General features: G+C 40.9%; 1 protein-coding gene across 2 annotated transcripts in view; it reads right to left on the bottom strand.

The window, feature by feature from the left end:
- PRKG1 (protein kinase cGMP-dependent 1) overlaps positions 1 to 22,883 on the bottom strand; it is a 1,377,090-nt gene that overhangs the window by 228,320 nt on the left and 1,125,887 nt on the right. For both annotated transcript variants that reach the window (XM_007520749.3, XM_007520748.3), the window contains exon 6: positions 1,008 to 1,085. In XM_007520749.3, coding sequence (XP_007520811.1) covers positions 1,008 to 1,085 — 78 coding nt within the window. The remainder of the gene's footprint in view (positions 1 to 1,007; positions 1,086 to 22,883) is intronic.

Here is a 22,883-nt window from a genome sequence, read left to right as displayed (position 1 = left end):
TTCACACCCTACTTGGGAAGTATATATAAAGACAACATTGTTCGTTTTAGTTAGTTGTTAGTTTACTCTAGCTTGGTATAGATTGTGCTGCGTCCTGCATGAATAAAGAGATACTGCGTACAGCTCAACCATGAGTCCCTGGTCGTCTGTCTCCCATCAGTGAAGTTCAGCCCGACAAGATTCCTCTCATAAATACTTAAAAATCCATGTAGCATCCAATGATCAAAAAGAATTACCATTGTAATGAAGAAAGACAAATCCATACTGTCAATGCAAAGATCTCTTATGTTCTATCAATTTATACCCATAAAAAATTAGCTATTTCAGAGGTCTGGGTGGTTGTCCACCTGACTGAGGACACATGTTAACGTACTTAAGGACCCAAGTTCAAGCTCCAGGTTCTCATCTTTGGGGAGGAAACCTTCATAAGCAGTGAAATGGTGCTACAGGTCAGACACTCGCTGCTCTATCTTTCTCTCTCTCTCTCTCTCTCTCTCCCTCCCTCCCTCCTTCCGTCTCTCCCTTCCTCCCTTTTCCCCTTGATTTGTTTTTACATTTGATGCTGATGATTGAACCTAGAGCCTCAGATGTGTTTAAGTGGTATGGCTCTACCCACAGCCACTTCAATGATCCATCACTTTATATTTTTACGAGGTGGGGGGGGGGGAGAGAGAAAGAGAGAGAGAGAGAGAGGAGCAAAGTACAGCTATCCATTTTTCTCCTATTAAGGATTTTTAAGTGATATTTTCATTAACTAAATATTTATAATTACAGAAAAGTTTCCATTTATGTAGAGAACGGTTAACCCCAAACATGATTGTTGTGTCAGGGTACACAGGTAAGATATAGTTTTCAATGATGCATTTTTTCTGCCCTCTAACTCATTCATAAGTTCTTCTACTGTCAGAAGACAATAACTCCTACATCTCAAGATACTACTGTATTCTCCCTTCTGCCGGTGTCATGAGTCACCAGTGAAGCTCGGTCTCTTGTGCTAGCCAGCTTACCTTTCCTTTGCTGATGATAAAGAAGGTATCCCCTCTGGCACCTTGCCTGATGATATATTCGCCATTTTCATAGTGGGTCTGAAAAATAAAAACAGCAGCAGAGAAAAGAATTGAGAAAGGAGTCATTACTCAACCTCTTCAAATATCAGCTCTTGAGAGATGTATTCATCTTGATAGAGTTTTGCCCAAAGCCTAGAATGAATCATGATATGAGTGTGACTTATTGTCAATAAAACAAAATGATTACAATGAAATAAATTCTATCATTCTCTCTCTCTGTCTCTTTCTCTCTCTCTCTCTCACACACACACACAAACTATTTTGTTAATGTCATTTTTCTGGGAGATTAAACTCCAATCTTTTAACTCATTCATTGTAATAGTTTGATGAAAATACTATTTTCTTCCTTCAACTGAGCATGAAATACAGCAGCAGAGTCCATAATTAAACTGGTCTTCCTGTCCTCTTTGGTTTGCCATTCTCCTGGTCTTAGTATACTCATCAGGATAGCACTTCTGTTCTGCTGAGAAATTACTGTAGCATCTAAAGGTCTTCATTTGGAAGTCAGTCAGGTTCACTTGGAATGTAAGTTAAGTCAACCTCTGTTTGCCTCACTGCTTTATTTATACTTTGTACTGTCAAACAGAATGCCTTCATTTGATGGACAAAATCCTGGTCCAGCCTCTGTGAGCTGGTAAACTAGCAAATGAGAGCAGAGGAAGGTTGCAAGAGGATTATCACAGTCAGTGTGTCAGTATTCTGACACTAACATGGTCATTCGTTCCATTCCCAAGGTGAACATAACTCCTGCAATAACACAAGTAATTTCTGTTAGAAAAGGGAGAAAGTTGATCTCTGGGTGAGGCAGGATAGCAGGAAAATGAGAACTGTGCCATCTGGTCTTATCCTGCTCTCCAGCGTGGCAAGGACAGCATATTTTAGGAAGGGAAACAGAATTCATCGTTCCCATGCAGCCTTCATCAGTCCTGTGTCAGCGTTGGGCGTTATACCTAAACATCAAGTTTCCACTTAGTCTACTCACTCTTCAAATCACCTCTCATTTATATGCGTCACCCAGAATAGTCACATTTTCCTTTGCATACTTAGAAAAAGTAAAGATCTGGGGGGTTGGGCGGTGGCGCAGCGGGTTAAGCGCAGGTGGCGCAAAGCGCAGGTACCAGCTTAAGGATCCAGGTTGGAGCCTCTGGCTCCCCACCTGCAGGGAAGTCGCTTCACAGGCGGTGAAGCAGGTCTGCAGGTGTCTATCCTTCTCTCCCCCTCTCTGTCTTCCCCTTCTCTCTTCATTTCTCTCTGTCCTATCCAACAATGAACAACATCAACAATGGCAATAATAATAATAACCACAATGAGGCTACAATAACAAGGGCAACAAAAAGGGGGAAAAATGGCCTCCAGGAGCAGTGGATTCATGGTGCAGGCACCGAGCCCAGCAATAACCCGGGAGGAGGGGAAAAAAAAAGAAAAAAGAAAAAGTAACAATCTGGTATTCCATTTTTACTAAATAATAATAATAATAATCTCATTTTCTTAGTAACAACTTGTAATCACGTTCCTGAGTGAAATGATAACTGACAAGCCAGTTGTTATCAGATGAGCAGTTTATATCCCATTCCATACTAGGCATTTTTCTTTTTGAAGTAAAACTAAGTTTCTTCCCTGTGTCCTCTCCCCGACTTCCACTGTCAGAGGGTACACAGAGTTCAGTGTGTGTGTCTTTCAAGGTCTGTTTATGAATGCATGCTTTTAATCACACATATTTCTGCGAAGGCAAACAAGTATTTGTAAGCAAAAACAAGACTGCATTTGAAAATTATTCCACTGATCTGTTTCATTTAACAAAATATCTGTGCTCCATATTTCTCTTGGGGCCTTGAAACAAAATGTTCATGACATGAGGATTGGTAAAAAAAAAATAATAATAAATAACACTAGTCTGTCTTCAGTGGTTCTCTCAGAAAATATCTCAGGCTCTCAATTTGGATTTGCTATTAGGCATTAAGGACAAAAAAGATGAGTAAAGCAAAATATGTATATCATATGGGCACCCTCCAGTAGCTCCGCCCATCAATGGCATCCTATTAATGCCTTACTAGGTGTTTGGAGTATGAAAGTATGACTGGGATAGCTGGGTGTTTGCACTTATTTGAAATCAGACACAGGTGGATTTTAACTCTTAACACCTGTGGCTCCCTCCAGTCCCCACCTGCAGGGGGGAAACTTCACAAGTGGTGAAGCAGGGCTGCAGGTGTCTCTCTGTCTCTCTCCCTCTCTATCTCCCCCTTTCTCTTACTGTCTGTCTGTCTCTAGCCAATAAATAGATAGTAAAAAAAAAGGGGGGGGAGTCAGATGGTAGCGCAGAGGGCTAAGCGCATGTGGCACAAAGAGCAAGGACCAGCTTAAGGGTCCCAGTTCGAACCCCGGCTCCCCACTTACAGGGGAGTCACTTCACAAGCGGTGAAGCAGGTCTGCAGGTGTCTATCTTTCTCTCCCCCTCTCTGTCTTCCCCTCCTCTTTCCATTTTTCTCTGTCCTATCCAACAGCGATGACATTAATAACAACAACAATAATAAAAAGACAATAAGAGCCACCAAAGGGAAAATAAATAAATTTTTAAAAAAAAAAAAAAAAGAACATATGTGGTTCCTAAAACTGACATGGGATGGGAGCAGTTATGATATGTAGAAGGACAGCAAGGTCAAGGGCATGGTATCTTTCAGATTCTTGGTGTTTCGTTCAATTAACATTTTATTAGAATTTAAGATCCCTCTCAACTCTCCTCACTACACCACAGAGGAGATGGCCTAGCATACATACTTCACAGACTAGGAAGTAACCACCAAGCTGTGTTCATCTTGTTCTCTCATCTGTTCTCCTTTTTTATAGAGAGCTGGCATTTTCTGTTGCTTCTCCAGTGGAAGAATCTTCTGCCTAGCATAAGGAAGTCTGCCCCTGTGTGGGCTCCAGTGATGGGACAGGGAAGTCAGCCCACACAGAGGGACCAGCACACCTGAGCTTCCTGTAAGAAAACGCTCTGTCCTCAGACCCTTCATGGTTGGAAATGATCCCTTTGCGTTTGCATCTGCGAGGGTTTCCCCTATCACCTGCTACTCACAGGATTTAAAAGTTGCTATATTTCCCCTGTGTTTTAACTGAGAGCAGAGACTACCACACAACAGGTGCTCAGTAGACACTGAATGAAGGTCTGAATGAGACGTCTGAGTTCAAAATCACAGATTAAAGGAACTGGCACCTGTACGTTTAAGAGAGACATCCTCACTGATGACCACAGAATGTGAGCTCAGATCTACACGGATGCAGAGGTCACACAGGCTCCTAAACTGAATAAGGGCCCCAGATCACATCAAATTGATGGGGTTTATAGTCAACAATATTTATACACTTTTCCCATATTTGGGAGCTACTCTCTTCCCTGATCCAGCTTTCTGGTCCTTTTTCCAGCCATGACAATAACTTGGATCCACCTGCATATCAGATTTCAGGTTCAGGGGAAAAAAAGAAAAAAAAAAAAGACTAGTACAACCACAGGCCCATTGGAATATAACTAAAATAGGCCTACTAGCTATCAAAACAGAGGACCACCCCCACCCCCCCACCAACTCTTCATCTGCACTATTCCAGTCTTTAGGTTCATGATGTTAACTCTCTTTTCAGCCACCAGGTTCCAGATGCTAACATGAGGTCAACCAGACTTCCCTGGACAGAAAATCCTACCAGTGTGTCCTGGAGCTCTGATTCCCCAGATCCCTGCTCCACTAGGGAAAGAGAGAGACAGGCTGGGAGTATGAATTGACCTGTCAATGCCCATGTTCAGCGAGGCAGCAATTACAGAAGCCAGACCTTCCACCTTCTGCATCCCACAATGACCCTGGGTCCATACTCCCAGAGGGATAAAGAATAGGAAAGCTAAAAGGGGAGGGGATGGGATATGGAGTTCTGGTGTTGGGAATTGTGTGGAGTTGTACCCCTTTTATCCTATGGTTTTGTCAGTGTTTCCTTTTTATAAGTAAATAATAAAAAAAGAAGACATCCTTGCAAATACAGTAATTTGAATGTTGCCAAGACTTAGATGTTAGAAAAATTGAGTGTTCCCTTTACTGACGGAAAGGTTTATGTTTTACTGTTAACATGCATGTCTCTAGATTCTCAGAATTCAATGTTAATATGTAAATACCCATTTAAATTTCTTTAAAGATATCTGCAAATAATTAACGTTGTTTGGCAGGAGACTGAGTGCAAGACTGGATATCCCCGTATGTTGCTCCTTAGTGAGTGTGTTTGATTCACTTTCACTTTCTAGACCAGACTTATAATTATAGATAATGAAACATACCATCATTTAATTGGCAATTTAAATTTAATCCCATAGTTCTAACCTAATCTGGAATCAAATCTGACAATCTAACCTGATATAAAATAAATCATTCTAAAGTAAATTTTTACCTAACTTATAATTAAATTATTCTTGTCTTTATTAAAGCGCAGGATTCCTAGACACTTTCCTTTTTGTTAAAAGGCATGTGATAGAAACCACTGCATTACTTACTAATAATCCCAAAATATAACTGCTAATATTATAAACCACCTTGGTATGCCTAAATGATTAAAATAGAAGATAATGATCATACAATTAGTTAGTTGAGAACAATAAGGCTTGGGTTATGATTCCTGCATTTTATTTTCACAGGGCTGTTCTATCTTAGAAGAATACAAAGTTCATATGATTAAGCTATTTGTAAGCATTGTCATCTTTAAAATAATTAAAATCTATGGTACCCTAAAGACAACTCTAACCTTCCCCTACCACTCAAATTGATTCGAAATACAGAACTCCCCAAGAGGAAAAACTTTTGGACCTGTGAATTATTTTCAGGTGAGATTAGTTGAACCTAAAAGAGAAGACTTTTATAATTCTCTTCACTACTGAAGAGACTGAGAAATGAGGGTACTGTCCAAATCAAAGTGATTATTATAAAGACAATCCCTGGATCTGGCTCAGGCTCTTAACACTGATATGGTGGTGGGAAGCTGAGGACCTACTTACAGATCATCCAGCATTCCTAAGAGTCATCTACTTATGGCCACATCAGCCCCGGGACCTTGACGCCTCAGACATCTCGCCCATTCACTGGCTCTGGGGAGAAACCTTTACTTTGATCCTGTCAGCTTTAGAATCTAAAACTCCTGTGAATTCTCCACTAAGTCTGTAGTTAAGTTTGGTTTTCTCCTAACTTGTCAGTGGTTGCTTTGCATTACTTGGATAGATAAGGAGGCATTTTCTTCTCCCTTTACAGTTGAAGCTAGGGCCTCTGGAGAAGGCAAGATAACTCACTGGGATAGTGTATCTGCTTAGGCCTATATTCACTCCAGGTTTGAGCCCAGACACCACAGCCCTGGAGGAAGCTTCACTGTTGTCACACTTCCCTCTCCTTCTTGCTTTCTCTTTATCTTATAAAGTCTCTCTTTATCTGACAAAGCCTGCACAGCACACTCAAGTTCTGGTGTGTGTGAGGGAGGGAAGTACTGGCCAAGTTTTAAAAGGTTATAGAACCTCCCTTTAAATACAGGAGCTTGTGACTCAATTCACCATTTTGTTTACTCAAAACTCTGTGGTCTTTTGACCTTAGGTTTCTACCTGACATGTCCTTCAGTTGGATACAACTTTGTATAACTGACTACCCAATTTCCCAAACTAAGATTTACGACTGCTCATGCTCAGTCAAATCCTCTAAGGCTTTGTTCAGTTACACTGAACTCTAATTTCCTTCCCAAATCCCAAATGGACTTGAACATTTTGTGCCTTTGGAGGTCAGATCACATAGTTACCCTTGAAGCCTCTTGGATACCTTCAGAATTAATTATTCCAAGACCACTGTTGACCCAGCAGTGGCTGTCTGAACTAGCCAAATCCTCATCCTGAAAATCAGACAGAGGAGGCGAGAAACTAATCTGAAATTCTACAAGTGCTGGGCTCTCATTTAATGTTTAACTGAGCGTTTTAGTGGCACCAATTTCCAAATGGATTTTCCATCTCTGTTTTCTCTCTCAGAGATTTTTTTTTTTTTGAGGTGACATATTCATATAACATAATGACGAAGAAGGATATCAACCCAGGCACAAAAAAATGTCAAAATTCTCTAGAACAATAGTTCACTTCTATCTGATCATTCTGTTCACTTCACAACAGTATAAAAGTGTTTATAGACTAGACAAGCTGACATCCCTATTCCAAATAATTAAACTATAACTCACATTTAACAATTTGATCTATAAAGCAATTAGCTTCCGAAGAACTTGGAAATTGTTTGTTCTGACAGATTATGAAATGTGTCACAGGGAAGCACACCATTTAATATCTCAGAGTCAGCATCTGAAGAATAAATATGTTTTGAAGCTTCAACTTAAATAAACACACTGCTGAAAAAAATAATAATCACAGTCCCTTGCAAGTCCTATAATAAAATTGTGGAGCAAGTCGGAAGTATGCAGAATTCAATCATTTTTCTTTCTTTTTCTTTCAAAACTTTGAAAATAAATATTTCACAGTCTTCTCTGGGAATACACTATTTAAATGAAAAGGCAAGTTGAGTCATTGAAGGCCAGAAAGAAAAGGAAACAAAGAGGATTTAGATTACAGGAGAGAGAGGAAACTGCTCTTTATAGATTGGAGTGTGATTCCCCTGCCTTGAGGATATTTTGTTTCTGTCTAGACTGTTTTGAAAGAGGTCTTGCTCAGAGCTGAGAGTATAGAATAATTTATGACCTTCTCCACTCTTTATTCCACAATGTGTCATATAAATACTCAGACAGTGAACCAGGGTGAAACTGAGGGTCTGCTCAAGAACTATGAGCAAAGGAAGAATGAAATGAGTATGCTTCCTGGAACTACTATCAAGAGGAGATGTGAAATATTTAGTCAATACTTCAGGGCATTAACTGGCAGAGAGGACCTGGGTAAAGCAGGTACCTTAAGAGTGTGTTCAGACTATGGGGAGGCATAGGGATCCCCAAGAATGATCTGCAAAGCAGTCACAGAGTTCAGGACATAAGTTCCATATATATATATATATATATATATATATATATATATATATATATATATATATATATATATATGTATGTATATATATACTTTGTATTCAATATTCATAGCAGACATGGTGTTTGTCAGTCTGTCAACAGCTTGTGCAAACTCATTGAAAAGAACTCTAAACATCCCTACACCTTCACACCCACCATCAGTCCTTGTTTCACAAGTTATTATTATTATTATTGTCATTATCATTATTATCTTTATTTATTGGATAGAGACAGCCAGAAATCCGTGAGGGAAGGGGAAGAGAGAAGGAAAAAGGGAGAGAGAGAGAGAGAGAGAGAGAGAGAGACCTGCAGCCCTAATTCACCACTTGTGAAGCTTTTCCCCTCCAGGTGGAGACCAGGGGTTTGAACCTGTAATGTGTGCATTTAGCCAGGTGCGTCACTACCTGGCCCCGTTCACAATTTTTAAGGCTTCTGATTTCAGAAAGAACATCATGAGTGGGACTGACACTATAGCATTAGAATAAAGAAAATAGGGAAAAAAATTATTGCCTATAAGATGTGAAGAGAAACTATTTCCTAGATGAAAGATCCTGACTAGAACCACTAAGGGACCTGATGGGACTCTGGGCATGCCACTCCAAGCCAGGACACCTAGGTGTATTGGACAAACTGAAGGAGTCTCAGAAAAACAGCAGGAACGGGAATGTCACTCTGACTTTCCCATCCTCTTCTTCAATAAAATAGATCATAAATCCACAAGTGAGAAGTGTCTCCCACACCCGGAGCACAACCTCACTCAAAAGAAGAAGGAACGCAGAGAAGCGTGAGAATAATTAGGCCCTGTTAAGTTTCCAAACACTGAGCACACTGTGCTTATCAACCAAATTCTGTATAACATAGGAAGACCTAGCTGATTGGGGAGGTGTGATTTACTTATACAGATTCCCATGTTATATAAGGTGTATCTTAAAAACATTTATTTGTTAGCACACAGTGCAAAGTGCAAGGAACCCAGTTTGAGCTCCCAGATCCCCACCTGCAGGGGGGGGTTGCTTTTTGCAATTGGTGAAGGAGGTCTGCAGGTGTCTATCCTTCTATCCTCCTCTGTATCTTCCCCTCCTTGCTCAATTTCTCTCTGTCCTATCAAAAAAAAAAAAGGATAAAATGGTCACCAGGAGCAGTGGATTTGTAGTGCAGGCACAGAGCCCCAGTGATAACCCTGCAGGCAAATAAAGTCTTAAAAAATAAAATGGCTGGGGAGGTTACACAAAATGGTTATACAAAGATACTTTCATGCTTGAGGTATCAGTTCTCAGAACCATTATAAGCCATAGGTGAGCAGTGCTCTGATCTTTCTCTCTGTGTTTCTCTCCTTAAAATAGAATGAATAAAATACACAAAAGAAGGAGAAGAAGAAGGAGGAGGAGGAGGAGGAGGAGGAGGAGGAGGAGAAGTATGGGAAATATATTCAATGGAATATTACTCAGCAATAAAAAAGACAATGTTATGTCTTTGGGTCAACATGGTTGGAACTGGAGATGATTATGCTTAGTGAAGTAAGAAGGACAACTGCCAGATGATTTCACTCATATGTGGAATACATAGAACTGGAACACATGAACATGAAAAGAAAGTTAACACATATTGAAGACCTTGGGAGAATGATGGTGGTTATTGTTGGGAAGGTGGGGGAAGGAATGAGTGCATCAAACTTCGGTGGTGGGAGTGGTATGGGACTCTAGCCCTGTTATCTTACTGTAGATCATTAATAATAACAACAATAATGATAATGGAAGTCTGAGCTAGATGGGAAGTTTGGAATGAGAGAGGTAGCCAGATTATCTGAGTTGGAGGGGGTTGGTTATATTTTTATTTTAATTGAAATAGCATTGCATCATGTGTGCATAATAGATCAACCTCTGCATATACTATATTATTTTTACAAAAAAAAAACATTTATTTGTGAAGCCAGGCTGTGGTACACTTGGTTAAGCATACATATTACAGTGCACAAAGACCCAGGTTCAAACCCCTGCTCCCCAGCTACAGGGGGAGAGCTTCATGAGTGGTGACTTATTCAGACACAGTCAAGGATACTACAAAGACAAAGGGCATTCTCTTTTCCTCTCTTATATAGCTAAAGGTGAAGTCTGAAGAGAAAGCAAATGTAGTGGGAGAATAAACACCACTGGAAAGAATAGGTTAAGTGACAGTTTCTAGAAAGAAATAGTTCAGAGAAGACACACATGAGCTATCAGTGCAAACTAGTCCGGGATCATAGACCTGAGGGTGACAACAATTTTTGTTGCAAAGAAAGGTGTGCTGTTGTCACCTGACATGTTGTAACGGCCTCTAGCACCTGGAGGAATTGCACTTTTAGACAAGTCACTTCCCTGGATGACAAGGGAAGAGCTACCTTGCTCATTAGTGTCTGCGTCACAGGAAGTTTGGCACGAAGGAGGGAAAGAATCGAGGTCTGAGTGGCGGTCATTAGAGGCACAAATCTGAATGAGACCCACACACACCAGGAAGCACTCGGCTGGTATTTGGGTACACATCACAGATGTAGGTGATGCTAGTATATTATACGCAAAGATGGAGGAGTAAAAGTACTCTGAACTGGGAGTATGGATCAATGCGCCAACGCCCGTATTCAGCGGGGAAACAATTAGAGAAACCAGATCTCTAGCCTTCTGCATCCCATAATGACCCTGGGTCCATACTCCCAGAGGGATAAAGAATAGGAAAGGCACCAATGTATCCTGGAGCCCCGCTTCCCCAGAGCTCTGCCCCACTAGGGATAGGGAAAGAGGGAGACAGACTGGGAGTATGGGCCCACCTGCCAATGCCCATGTTCAGCGGAGAAGCAATAAATTACAGAAACCAGACCTTCCACCGTCTGCACCCCACAGTGACCCTGAGTCCATACTCCCAGAGGGCTAAAGAATAGGAAAGTTATTGGGGGAGGGGATGGGATATGGAGTTCTGGTGGTGGGAACTGTACCCCTCTTGTCCTATGGTCTTGTCACTATTTCCATTTTATAAATAAAAATAAAAAGTAATAAAAAGTATGCTGAAGATAAAATGCCTAGATAGGTATATAGGTTAGCATGGACAAAGAAGACAGACACACACACACATCACATATATATGAAGTCCGGGGGTGTGTGTGTGTGTGTGTGTGTGCTATGTCTTGACATACTAAAGCTCAGATCTCAAGTACAGTAAATTTCAACCAGATTTAATAAGCATTTTTATACATTGATAGGGACCTTTCTGTCTACTTCTAAACACATCATGGAGTCTCTGTAGACACCCTCTAGTTACAGTGACCTTTCTTCTGTCATCATCCAAAGGGCTTTTAGCTACTTTGTTTCAGTGCATGCAACTCAAGAGTCCTGGGCCTGGATTTACAAAGTGCATTCGCTATGAATACCTGGCAGTTAGCTTATTTGCATTTAAATGGAACCACTGGGATCCGGCTGCCTTTCAGTATGTTTATTTTCTTCCAGTAATGGAGGAAAAGGGAGTAAAAAGATAGGGTCAGTGGAAATCCACAAATTCACCAGACCAAATGTAGTATGTTGTGATAACTCTTAATGGCTGACTTTTATGCTCTCACATTAACTCATCTCGTTTCAGAAATCTGTTAGGACTTTATTCCATACTGGATAATGTGCCAAATATTTCTCAATTAGGACATGGAGTCACTTACAATCTGCATTTGACTCTTTCCACATGAAAGTTTAGTTAGGTTGCATACATTTTCCAAGCTTACCTAAATGCAATGAGGACGAATTCGAACCCAATTTACTTATAAAAATGAAGGCTGTAGGCTATAATTACAATTTTCGCTTCCTTCTAATATTATAGAGAACTCTATTTTTTTTTTTAGTTCAGAAGGGAAACAGAAAACTCACTGGTCATAGTAATATCACAATATCACAGTAACTACTCACATGAACAGAAGATGTGAAATCTTAAATTTTATCCACTTGAACTTCTTTATTTCCTTTTATTTACTTATTTATTTTAATCAGACCACTGCTCAGCTCTGGCTTATGGTGGTGTGGGGGACTGAACCTGGGACTGTGGAGCCTCAGGCAAGAGAGTCTCTTTGTGTAACCATTATGTATCTACCCCTCCCTCCACTTAAACTTTTTACATATGATTGGAGTGTAATTAATTTTCCCCTTAGATACTGATGCTAAGCTATTTCTTTTATACTATTCTATCCCCATAAATAGAAAACGTTAATATTTCTATTTTAAAAAGAAATTCTTTCCTAAAGTTTCTCTACCACTCTTCCATTCTTGAGTTCAAAAGCTCAACCTTCTAAATGGCCCTCAAGACACTGGGACCTGACACTAGCTTATTGCTCAGCACATACCTGAATTAACACATGCTCTCAAAGCTTCAGATAGGAAAAGGAGTTTGTAAGTAGCCGAAAGTGAGAAGTAGTGTAACTAGTCTGTGGAGTAAAAATTCATCAGTAGCAGCTTTTAAATAACTGCCCAAGAGTCAGTGTTTCACTGTGCTTTGTTTCACTGCTGCTTTTATGGGGCCAGATGACTTTGGAAGGAATGGGGATGATTTAGGTCAGCGTTAAATAACTGATCTGATTTAATGGCACTAGCCAAAGACTTCCTCTGACTACACAAGCATACAAATCATGACACAGAGACTGTGAAATTATAATGAATTATTCACCTTGTATCATTACAGAATGATATGTCTGTCTCTCTGAGCAAGGCCAGAGGATTATTTTTCCTGTTTTCACTAATTTCATTCCAGTGCATTTACACTGTATGGTTTACTTCACTTGCGAACATTTATAGGCCCTACTCAACTTCTTCGATTGATGGAGTCTCCTCACTATTCAGACCTGTTATTGTCCTGGCCATAGCGTGGCCACAGCCTGGATGGCAACCAAGACACACAGGTCAGACTTTGTTTGGCTTTGTATGTTAACTCTCTTTTCAGCCACCAGGTTCCAGATGCCAGCATGATGCCAACCAGACTTCCCTGGACAGACAACCCCACCAATATGTCCTGGAGCTCTGATTCCCCAGAGCCCCACCCCACTAGGGAAAGAGAGAGACAGGCTGGGAGTATGGATTGACCAGTCAACGCCCATGTTCAGCAGGGAAGCAATTACAGAAGCCAGACCTTCCACCTTCTGCATCCCACAATGACCTTGGGTCCAGAGGGATAAAGAATAGGAAGGCTATAAGGGGAGGGGATGGGATATGGAGTTCTGGTGGTGGGAATTGTGTGGAGTTGTACCTCTCTTACCCTATGGTTTTGTCAGTTTTTCCTTTTTATAAATAAATAAACAAAAGGAATTTATAGGATCACTCCTATAACCTTCCAGAGCCACCCTTTTTAGTTCTCATGTCTCTGCCCTGGTTTCTGAAGTGTTAGTTCTGACTTCTCTCACAATACCCGATTTCCAAGCAACAAACCACACCCTGAGTCAGTCAGTTCACTTAAACAACCATTTGAGCAGGGTCGGGACAGTGCCAAGAACTGCACAGACACAGAGAAGTGAGGCGTGTCTTTTATAAGTCTGTACTCCAGAGCAGGGGAGCAGGGAACTAAGGTGAGTTCACAGAGGGACTTGGTCAGAGGCATTTAGAACATGAAAGGTCTAGTAGTCTAGAGTTCAGAGAATGAGCCTCAGAAGGCTTAGTTGTTTACCTGAGCCTTGATGTAAGAATAGAAACCAGTCAGCTAAAAAGGTGGATAGTAGAAAGGCAGGAGCATAAACTAGTATGGATTTGGACTACGGAATAAGAGTTCACTTAGAAAGGCTTGGCTATCAGAGTGGGTTTTCAAAGCAAGTAACTTATGACAAACCGCTATCTGTACAGAAGAAAAAAATAAAGTAAAACTTATACTGACCATATATCCTACAAAGGACAAATTCAAATGGAATGCTGTTTAAACATAAAAAATAAACCACAGAACTTTTTGGAAAAAAAAATTGAAGACCAATGTATAACTTAGGAATGAAGTTGGCACAGCTATAAAACCAAAAAGATATAAAGAAAAGGTTGCAATCTAATCTGAATTCAAAAGGTCTGCAAGGTTAACACACAGAAAGAAGAAATGATAAATTTCATACCAGGACTGAAACATGGAGCCAGAAATGGACTAACTATAATGCTTAAATATGTCTGACTAGATGTATGAGTCCATCGAGATTCAGCAAATGGTGAGATCATACAGCAGGGAAAATCATTTAATATGGAATTATTTCTTAGAGAAGAGGTGCCTGAGGATATATGTTGTCTGCAAGACCAGCAGAGAGGAGAGTCGGTGGTTCCATTGTCAATGACCTTTGTGATAAGGAGTCACATCGAAACTAGATATATAGCTTCAAACCTTAGCTGCCTGCAAATAAGTCACTAAGGAGAACTTAAAATTCCTGCTACCTAGGTATTCTTCCAAACATTGGAAATTAGACCCCGTAGTGCTGTGACTTGTTTTTGACACAGATATAAATATCACTTGAAGCCATCATCCAACTACTGTATCCTCTTGAAAGGTTTTAGACAGAAGTCATTCTAATTTTCTCTAATAGTGTAGACTTTCTTGTGAACTTGATGATAAAGACATTAATCCAAACCAAATGTTATTAAACAAGGAGAAAACAGGCTATATTGGGGGAAAATTCATTTGCAAATACAGGGTGAATCCTCAATAAACTGTAGTCTACTGCAGCCGACTTAGGAACTCAGATGCTGAAAGGGAAGTTGAGTAAGGGTGTTGGGGGAGAGAACTCAGCTGGAGCCAACCTGGGCTGCTGCTTACTCAGCAACTACGCAGGAGAGGAACCAGGAAATGAGTGGCTGAGCAGGAACACAATGTAATTCCTTTATGGATCAGATACAACGCCTTTTATATATCTCTTTAACTGGAAGTGGCAAGTGGGAAAAGGAAATGGCTAGGAGTAGTTCTTTATTCCTGACAGAGAAAAAATAATTATTGAACGCATGAATTTTTTAAAAATTTTTTATTTATAAAAAGGAAACATTGACAAAACCATAGGATAAAAGGGGTACAGCTTTGTACAATTCCCACCACCAGAACTCCGTATCCCATCCCCTCCCCTGATAGCTTTCCCATTCTTTATCCTTCTGGGAGTATGGACCCAGGGTCACTGTGGACACATGAATTTTTAAAAACTTGATCCTTTGCTTCCCTGGGCAGAGGACCTCACGAATGTGTCCTGGAAACCCACCTCCTGAGAGCCCTGCCCCACTAGGGAAAGATAGAAATAGACTGGGGGGTATGAATCCACCTGCCAACACCCATGTCCAGCGAAGAAGCAATTACAGAAACCAGAACTCCCACCTTCTCCACCCCATAAAGAATTCTGATCCATCTCCCAGAGGGATAACGAGTAGAGAGTCTTCCAGTGGAGGGGAGGAAATACAGGACTCTGGTGGTAGGAATTGTATGGAATTGTACCCCTCTCCTTCCACAATCTTGTTGATTATTATTAAATCACTAAAAAAAAAAAAAAAAAAAAAAAGAAAAAAAATTTGGTCTTTGACTTACTTTCTCAATAAAACTCCTGGCAATCAGTGATATCACACTCCTGGTGGATTCTCAGACAGACCACACCTTCTTTGTAGTGCTGGCCTGTGTGTATTCTTTTCACCTCTGTGGAGTGTCATTCTCTGACCACTTGTTTGACGAGTTCCTAACATGTTCTATCTCCTGCATTACAGTCAGACAGCACTTCACATTGCTGGTCTATAACATGACTTATTTCCATGTTTTTCTTTCTAGAGAAAGTCCTTCAGACCGTGACCTGTGCTTGTGTCTTTACTATGGCTACTAGGAAACACAGAGCCTGGCACTAAGGTATGTAACAAATATGTATAAATTAAGAATTCATGGAGCCAGGTTCATGGTGCACCCCCAGAGACCCTCATTTAACTCTCCACACCTCTAAAGTCCTGAGCTGTAGATTGGTATACTCAAGGGTTTCATGCATAGCACACCTGAATAATAGCTACTCATATCGAAATGGATACTTTATGTCCAGTCTAGCTCTATGCTTACCTTAATCTTCTTCCTCAAGAAATGATAACTACCACTTACCACAGACACTAGAATCATCCTGAAATTTCTTCAAAAAGAACTGACAGAACCACTCTAAAAACATCTGAGTTCCATCTAACATCTGTCTGACACATTACAGTGTGCAAGGTCCTGGGTTCAAACCCCTAGTCCTCACCTGCAAGGGGAAAGCTTCATGAATGGTGAAGCAGAAAAGCAAGCATCTCTCTTTCTCTCCCTTTCTATGTGCAAAAGGCAAAAACTGGGTGAGAAAAAAAAAGTATTTAAAACATTTTTATTGAAATACATTTTTAATTTAACATTGGCTTGCAAGATTATAAGATGTCAGGAGGGTGTGTGTGTGTGTGTGTGTGTGTGTGTGTGTGTGTGTGTATCTCCAACCCCAGGACAGAGATTATGAATTATGACAACAAAGAAAATTATCTCCTGTTCCAAATTCCCTCCAATAACCACCATGGCTTTTTGGTTATTATTATTATTATTAAATTATCAAATAAATCCATACTGTTCTCATATGTCTTATCTAAGCTGCTTCCTTCATAACTTTCTTAACACCACTTCCATTTTCCTTATGCAGTTGAACAACTGAACTTGCGAATAGTGTTTGAAGATAATGGAATTTGAGGATAATGGATTTGGAAGAGAATCTAGTTAGAGGATAATTACGTTGGATTAAAAGAGAACACAATCCCCAAATAAGTGAATCACAGAGCCTTAGAGAGCTAGCCCACAGGGCAATTAGGAAATCCTAACATATTATAATTGAGGGAATTGGATTCCAAGGAGGTTCCCTGACTTCCTCAAAAGGATCAGTTAATTTGCAGCACAGACTATACCCTCTATGGTGAAAGTGTGTACTTGCTCAGCACACTTTGAGGCTTGGCTATTAAAAAAAAAAAATGAATGACACCAAGATGTCACTGGGAAAGTACAAATCCACAGTCTAAAACAACAGGCTGGATTACAAAGGATTTAATGAGGAAAATACTAAGAAATCAAGTGTAAGGTAGAAAACAGAATGAGATCCAAGTACAAATAACCACTTAGTTATTAGGACCCAGAGAGAGAGAAAAGGGAATAGAGAGGGACATTTGGATATAGTAATGGTTTCATGTGTGACTTGGAAAGGAAGAGAAGATGGGACCTTAAAAGAAAGGGGGGGAGGCAATTATATACAAATATGGACAGGTGGTTGTAGAAATAATAGTTAACCCATATCTGCAACCTTACCAGAACTGCTGTAGTTTCCAGTGGAAGGACTGGGTAATCAGAATGCTAGTGGTGGGAAATGTATGGAGTTATAGCCCTGCTGTCTTGCAGTTTTCTAAGTCAGTATTAAATCACAAATTAACAAAACTGCCGGGTGGGCGAGGAACTCATAGCTGAGCGGGAACGGAATGCAATGTGTTTATTCATCAGAAAAGAATCTGCCTTTATATCTTCCGAGGCAGAAGTGGCCGGCCGGAAAAGGAAGTGGGTAGGAGAGTGGATGGAGAGAAGGAAAAGAGTGCAAATTCCATCTAGCCAGGGAGGATTAAACCAATGCCCTTCAGGCAGGGCGGGTCTCAGGCAAAACAGTGATTATGTACATAGACCACAGCGGCAAGCAATGCAGCAGACCTGGCATAATGACCAACACAAAACCAAATAATCACTATTCTTTTTTTAAAAAAAATATTTATTCCCTTTTTTGCCCTTGTTTTATTGTTGTAGTTACTATTGTTGTTGTTATTAATGTCATTGTTGTTGGATAAGATAGAAAGAAATGGAGAGAGGAGGGGAAGACGGAGGGGGAGAGAAAGATAGACACCTGCAGACCTGCTTCACTGCCTATGAAGTGACGCCCCTGCAGATGGGGAGGCGGGGGCTCAAACAGGGATCCTTCTGCTGGTCCATGCCCTTTGCCCCACCTGCGCTTATTCTGCTGAGCTACCACCAGATTCCCCACTATTCTTTACAGTCACTATTTCCCATATAATACTGACTTCCACCAGCTCAAAATCCTATTATGCTTACTCTCACATTGCCTTATATATATTAGGAATTGTATGGGAGAAGCCCCTAGCTAAGTACAATGAAAAACTATTGTTGTGTTGGTATGTATGAGACCCTTTCTGTTTCATTTGGTTTAAATCCCCCCTGCTTAACACTATTCTATTTACATAACCACTTCATTCTATTTACTGTTAACAAGTTCCACCCTCCCTCCAGGGCATTTGTGGTTCAGTGATAGGATTCTCGCCTAATCTGCCCCCTCCTTGTCACACTCTGATTTTTACCAGTCACTTTTCTCTCCACCCTCTCTATGTCATATCCTGTTTCCACCCTACTTGGCAAGTATATATAAAGACAGCATTGTGAGTTTTACTATACTTTAGTTTAGCTTAGCTCGGCTTAGATTGTGCTGCGTCCTGCATGAATAAAGAGATACTGCCTACAGCTCAACTATGAGTCCCTGGTCGTCTGTTACCCGCCCGTGCCCGTGAAGTCAGCCCGGCGAAAACAACCTAACCCGTCGAAAACAACATATGGCGCCTACAACGTGGGACCAGACCTGCGCAACTCCCAGATAAGTGAAGACTTTGCCTACCTATGCACTATGGTCTTCTCTTTTACTTACGAAGAGGTTTGCCAAAGCCTATACTGTTTCATTATGAGACAGTTTCTCTGTCTCTGGAACATTTTACTCTGGGCCACACTTCGGTTCCCTGACTGGGAACTTTGGTTTCTTATGACCGGGATCATAGAGCTTGGGAGATGCACAGAGATTTCTCCTTGGACTTTCTGGATTCCCTCTCTCATGTTTCCCGAGGAAAAGGACTACATTTCGCTCCAGGCCATAATTTCGTTCTTTATGACCGTGATCGTAGACCTTGGGACATGCATGGGGATTTCCCCTGGGACTTTCTGGACTTCTTCTCGCATGTTTCCCATGGAGAAGGACTACTCTAATTTGAAGAACATTCTCGAGTACCCTGGCAGTTCCCAAGTATGGAGACACGTGGTTAGTTCTACTCTCCTGATTGGATTCTTTCTTCGATGGGAAGACGCTTTTAAAAATGGGTGCCTGAAGCAATCCAGCAGGAACAGTCAGAAGCACCCTAAATGGAATTTCGAGGACCTTTTTGGACTAGGACGCCCTCCGGGGATTCTTAATCCTACATGGTGAGATCTTGATAATCTGGTTCAAGTTGCGTTTCATAAGAGAATGATTTGAATGACTGAATTTTTGTTTGACATTGACTTAAAAAAAAAAATGCTGGACGCAGCCATGATTTCTAGAGACATCCAGAAACAATCCAAAAAATTGTTTTTTCCCTCCTTTGATTTCTCTTTTATGTCTTGACATGAATCTGAAACGTTTAATCCTGAAAACTGTATGAGTTATGGGTGGGGCAGATAGTGCAATGATTATGTTAATTATTCTCATGCCTGAGGCTTTTAACTGTGGTTCTTCTGTTTACCTTTCCACATTTTATTGAGTTTAAACTGTTTAAACAACCTTAAAATCATACTAGAAAGGACTTCCAAATATAATGGAGTTAAAAATTATAGTAAACTTCTAATCTGCTACAAGTTTTGTTCAACAAGTAAGTGAATTTCAGCTGTCAAAGTCTTCACATGAAAAAGCATCTACTCAAATGGAATTCCTGGAAATCCATTTGGATCCGGTTCTCTGACATCGCCCCCGGAAACCAATGATGAGACCTGGCACGACCTGAAGAAACAGATTCACAGACTCCAAAGATCACTCTCTACAGAAAAGCAGAATTCTGGTGGCCGACATTCCCCATCGAGACAGACATACAGCGTTTCATCCCTTGGCATTTTCTTCTGTGGTCAGCTACTTTGGACTGACACCTCCATCGGACTTACTGGTACACGCTGCTGTGTTTCTCAAAGACTAACTTCAGCCAGTTGCCTTGAAACTTTATAGACCATGTCCCCTCGCCTGCAGGCTCTGTCCCAGAGGCAGAAAGCTCCCCCTCCTTATTAGGTTATGCCCACAGAGGCATGAAGCGCCCCAAGAGGCAAGAGATGCCCACAGAGGCAGGAAACGCCCTTTGAGGCAAGAGATGCCCCCAGAGGCATGAAGCATTCCCAGAGGCAAGAAATGCCCTTTGAGGCAAGAGATGCCCCCAGAGGCATGAAGCGTTCCCAGAGGCAAGAAATGCCCTTTCGCCTGCTAGGCCTTTCCCTTTGAGGCAAGAAAAGCTCCCCTTGGCATCACACTGGTTATTGCTGCTCACCTATTTTGTTTTCCATGTCTTATGCCACTTATTTTGAAAACGCCTGTACGATATACGTTTCTGTTCACCCCACAATGGCCATTAGTTAAAAATAAAGGGGGAATTGTTGGTATGCATGAGACCCTTTCTGTTTCATTTGGTTTAAATCCCCCCTGCTTAACACTATTCTATTTACATAACCACTTCATTCTATTTACTGTTAACAAGTTCCACCCTCCCTCCAGGGCATTTGTGGTTCAGTGATAGGATTCTCGCCTAATCTGCCCCCTCCTTGTCACACTCTGATTTTTACCAGTCACTTTTCTCTCCACCCTCTCTATGTCATATCCTGTTTCCACCCTACTTGGCAAGTATATATAAAGACAGCATTGTGAGTTTTACTATACTTTAGTTTAGCTTAGCTCGGCTTAGATTGTGCTGCGTCCTGCATGAATAAAGAGATACTGCCTACAGCTCAACTATGAGTCCCTGGTCGTCTGTTACCCGCCCGTGCCCGTGAAGCCAGCCCGGCGAAAACAACCTAACCCGTCGAAAACAACATTGTTGAAGCTACCCCTGAGCGGCTGGTAACAGTCTGGAAGTTTGCAGGCTATGGAGCCACTTCTTGTCTGTTTTACCAACAAAAAGACAGCTGAGGGGAGAAGCAGACACTCCTGAGGCTCAGCAAATGCAACTGTGAGTCTCCACTGCTACTGCCCCTCAGGCAAGAGTAGCAGCTGGGAAGCCCCGTGCTGAAACTGAGGGGCAGAGAGCTGGCTGGGAAACTCAGGAGAGGATCTACACCCCGGTGGTCCAGCAGTAGGGCTCTATAGTGGGAGCCTTTCCACACTGTTCTGCTGATGCATTGGGAGACATGGTGAGACAGTGCTGCAGAACCCATAGAGTATAAGCAGGCTTTGTCTGGAAGCTCACAAGGCCAAGAAGTGCTGCCAGCTTGGTGCTGGTTGTTGGCAGAGCACCTAAATTGAACCCGGGGCTTTGGATCCTCGGGGCATGGTAGAGTGTCTCTGCATAACCACTGTGCTATCTCTCCCCAACCCTGATGTATCTCTTAGTCAGGAGTGAGGGATTAAATTAACACTTAACAATTAACAAAAAGCTAGTATAAGTCCCAAAAAGGGGAAGCTCAACAGTATGCTACTTAACAACTACTGGGTCAAAGAGAAGTTAAGGAAGAGATCAAAATGTTTCCAGAGTTCAATGAAAATGAAGACATGAGCAATCAAAAGATTTGGGACACAGCTAAGGCAGTACTGAGAGGGAAGTTCATAGTCATATAAGCACACTTTAGGAAACAAGAAAAAGCTCAAATAAACAACCTAATGGTACACGTTAAAGGCCTGGAAGGAGACCAAAGGAAGCCCAAAGCAACCAGAAGGAAAGAAATCACTAAAGTTAGGGCAGAAATAAACAACATTGGAAATAAGGTAACCATAAAAAATATCAATGAATGTAAATGTTTGCTCTTCAAAAGAGTGAACAAAATCAACAAACCTTTAGCTGCAAACAAAACAAAAAGGGAGAAGACCCAAAGAAATTGGATTGTAAATGAAAGAAGAAATATCACAGCAGATACCACACAAATTCAACAGATCATGTGAGGTTTCTATGAACAGCTCTATGCCACCAAACTAGAGAACCTGGAAGAAATGGACGATTTCCTAAATATCTGCAAACTTCCAAAATTAAATAAAGAGGAACTAGAAAATATGAACAGGCCAATCACAGCCAACAAAATTGAAACAGTTATCAAAAACCTTCCCAAGAATAAAAGTCCTGGTCTAGATAGTTTTACAAATGAATTGTACAAAAGCTTCAAGGAAGAGTTAATACCTCTACTTTTAAAACTCTTCCAAAGGATTAAAGACACAGAAATACTGCCTTCAAGCATCTATAAAGCCAACATCACTCTGATACCAGAAGCAGAAAGGGATACAACAAAAAATAAGAAAACTACAGACTGATTATCTCTGAAGAACACATATTCTAAAATATTGAGCAAAATGCTAGCCAAGCAGATACAGCAGTATATTAAAAAAAGATTGTTCATCATGACCAAATGATGAACAATCTTTATCCCAGGGATGCAAGGTTCATCTAATATACATAAATCAATCAACATGATTCACCACATCAATAAATGTAAGACAAAAAACCACGTGGTTATATCAATAGATGCAGAGAAACACTTTGAATAAATCCAACATCCCTCAATGGTCAAAACACTACAAAAATGGGAATGCAAATTCCTCAAGAGAGTGGGGCCCATATATAGCAAACCTACAGCCAACATCATACTCAATAGTGAAAAACTGGAAGCATTTCACCTCAGAGAAGGTACTAGACTGGGCTGCCCACTATCACCATTACTATTCAACACAGTGTTGGAAGTTCTTGCCATAGCAATCAAGCAGGAGCAGAGAATTAAAGGGATACAGATTGGAAGAGAAGA

This window comes from Erinaceus europaeus, chromosome 1 (assembly GCF_950295315.1).
Source record: "Erinaceus europaeus chromosome 1, mEriEur2.1, whole genome shotgun sequence".
Taxonomy (NCBI): Eukaryota; Metazoa; Chordata; class Mammalia; order Eulipotyphla; family Erinaceidae; genus Erinaceus; species Erinaceus europaeus.
The sequence above is the reverse complement of the archived record's forward strand: the minus strand, read 5'-3'. Positions and strand labels throughout refer to the sequence as shown.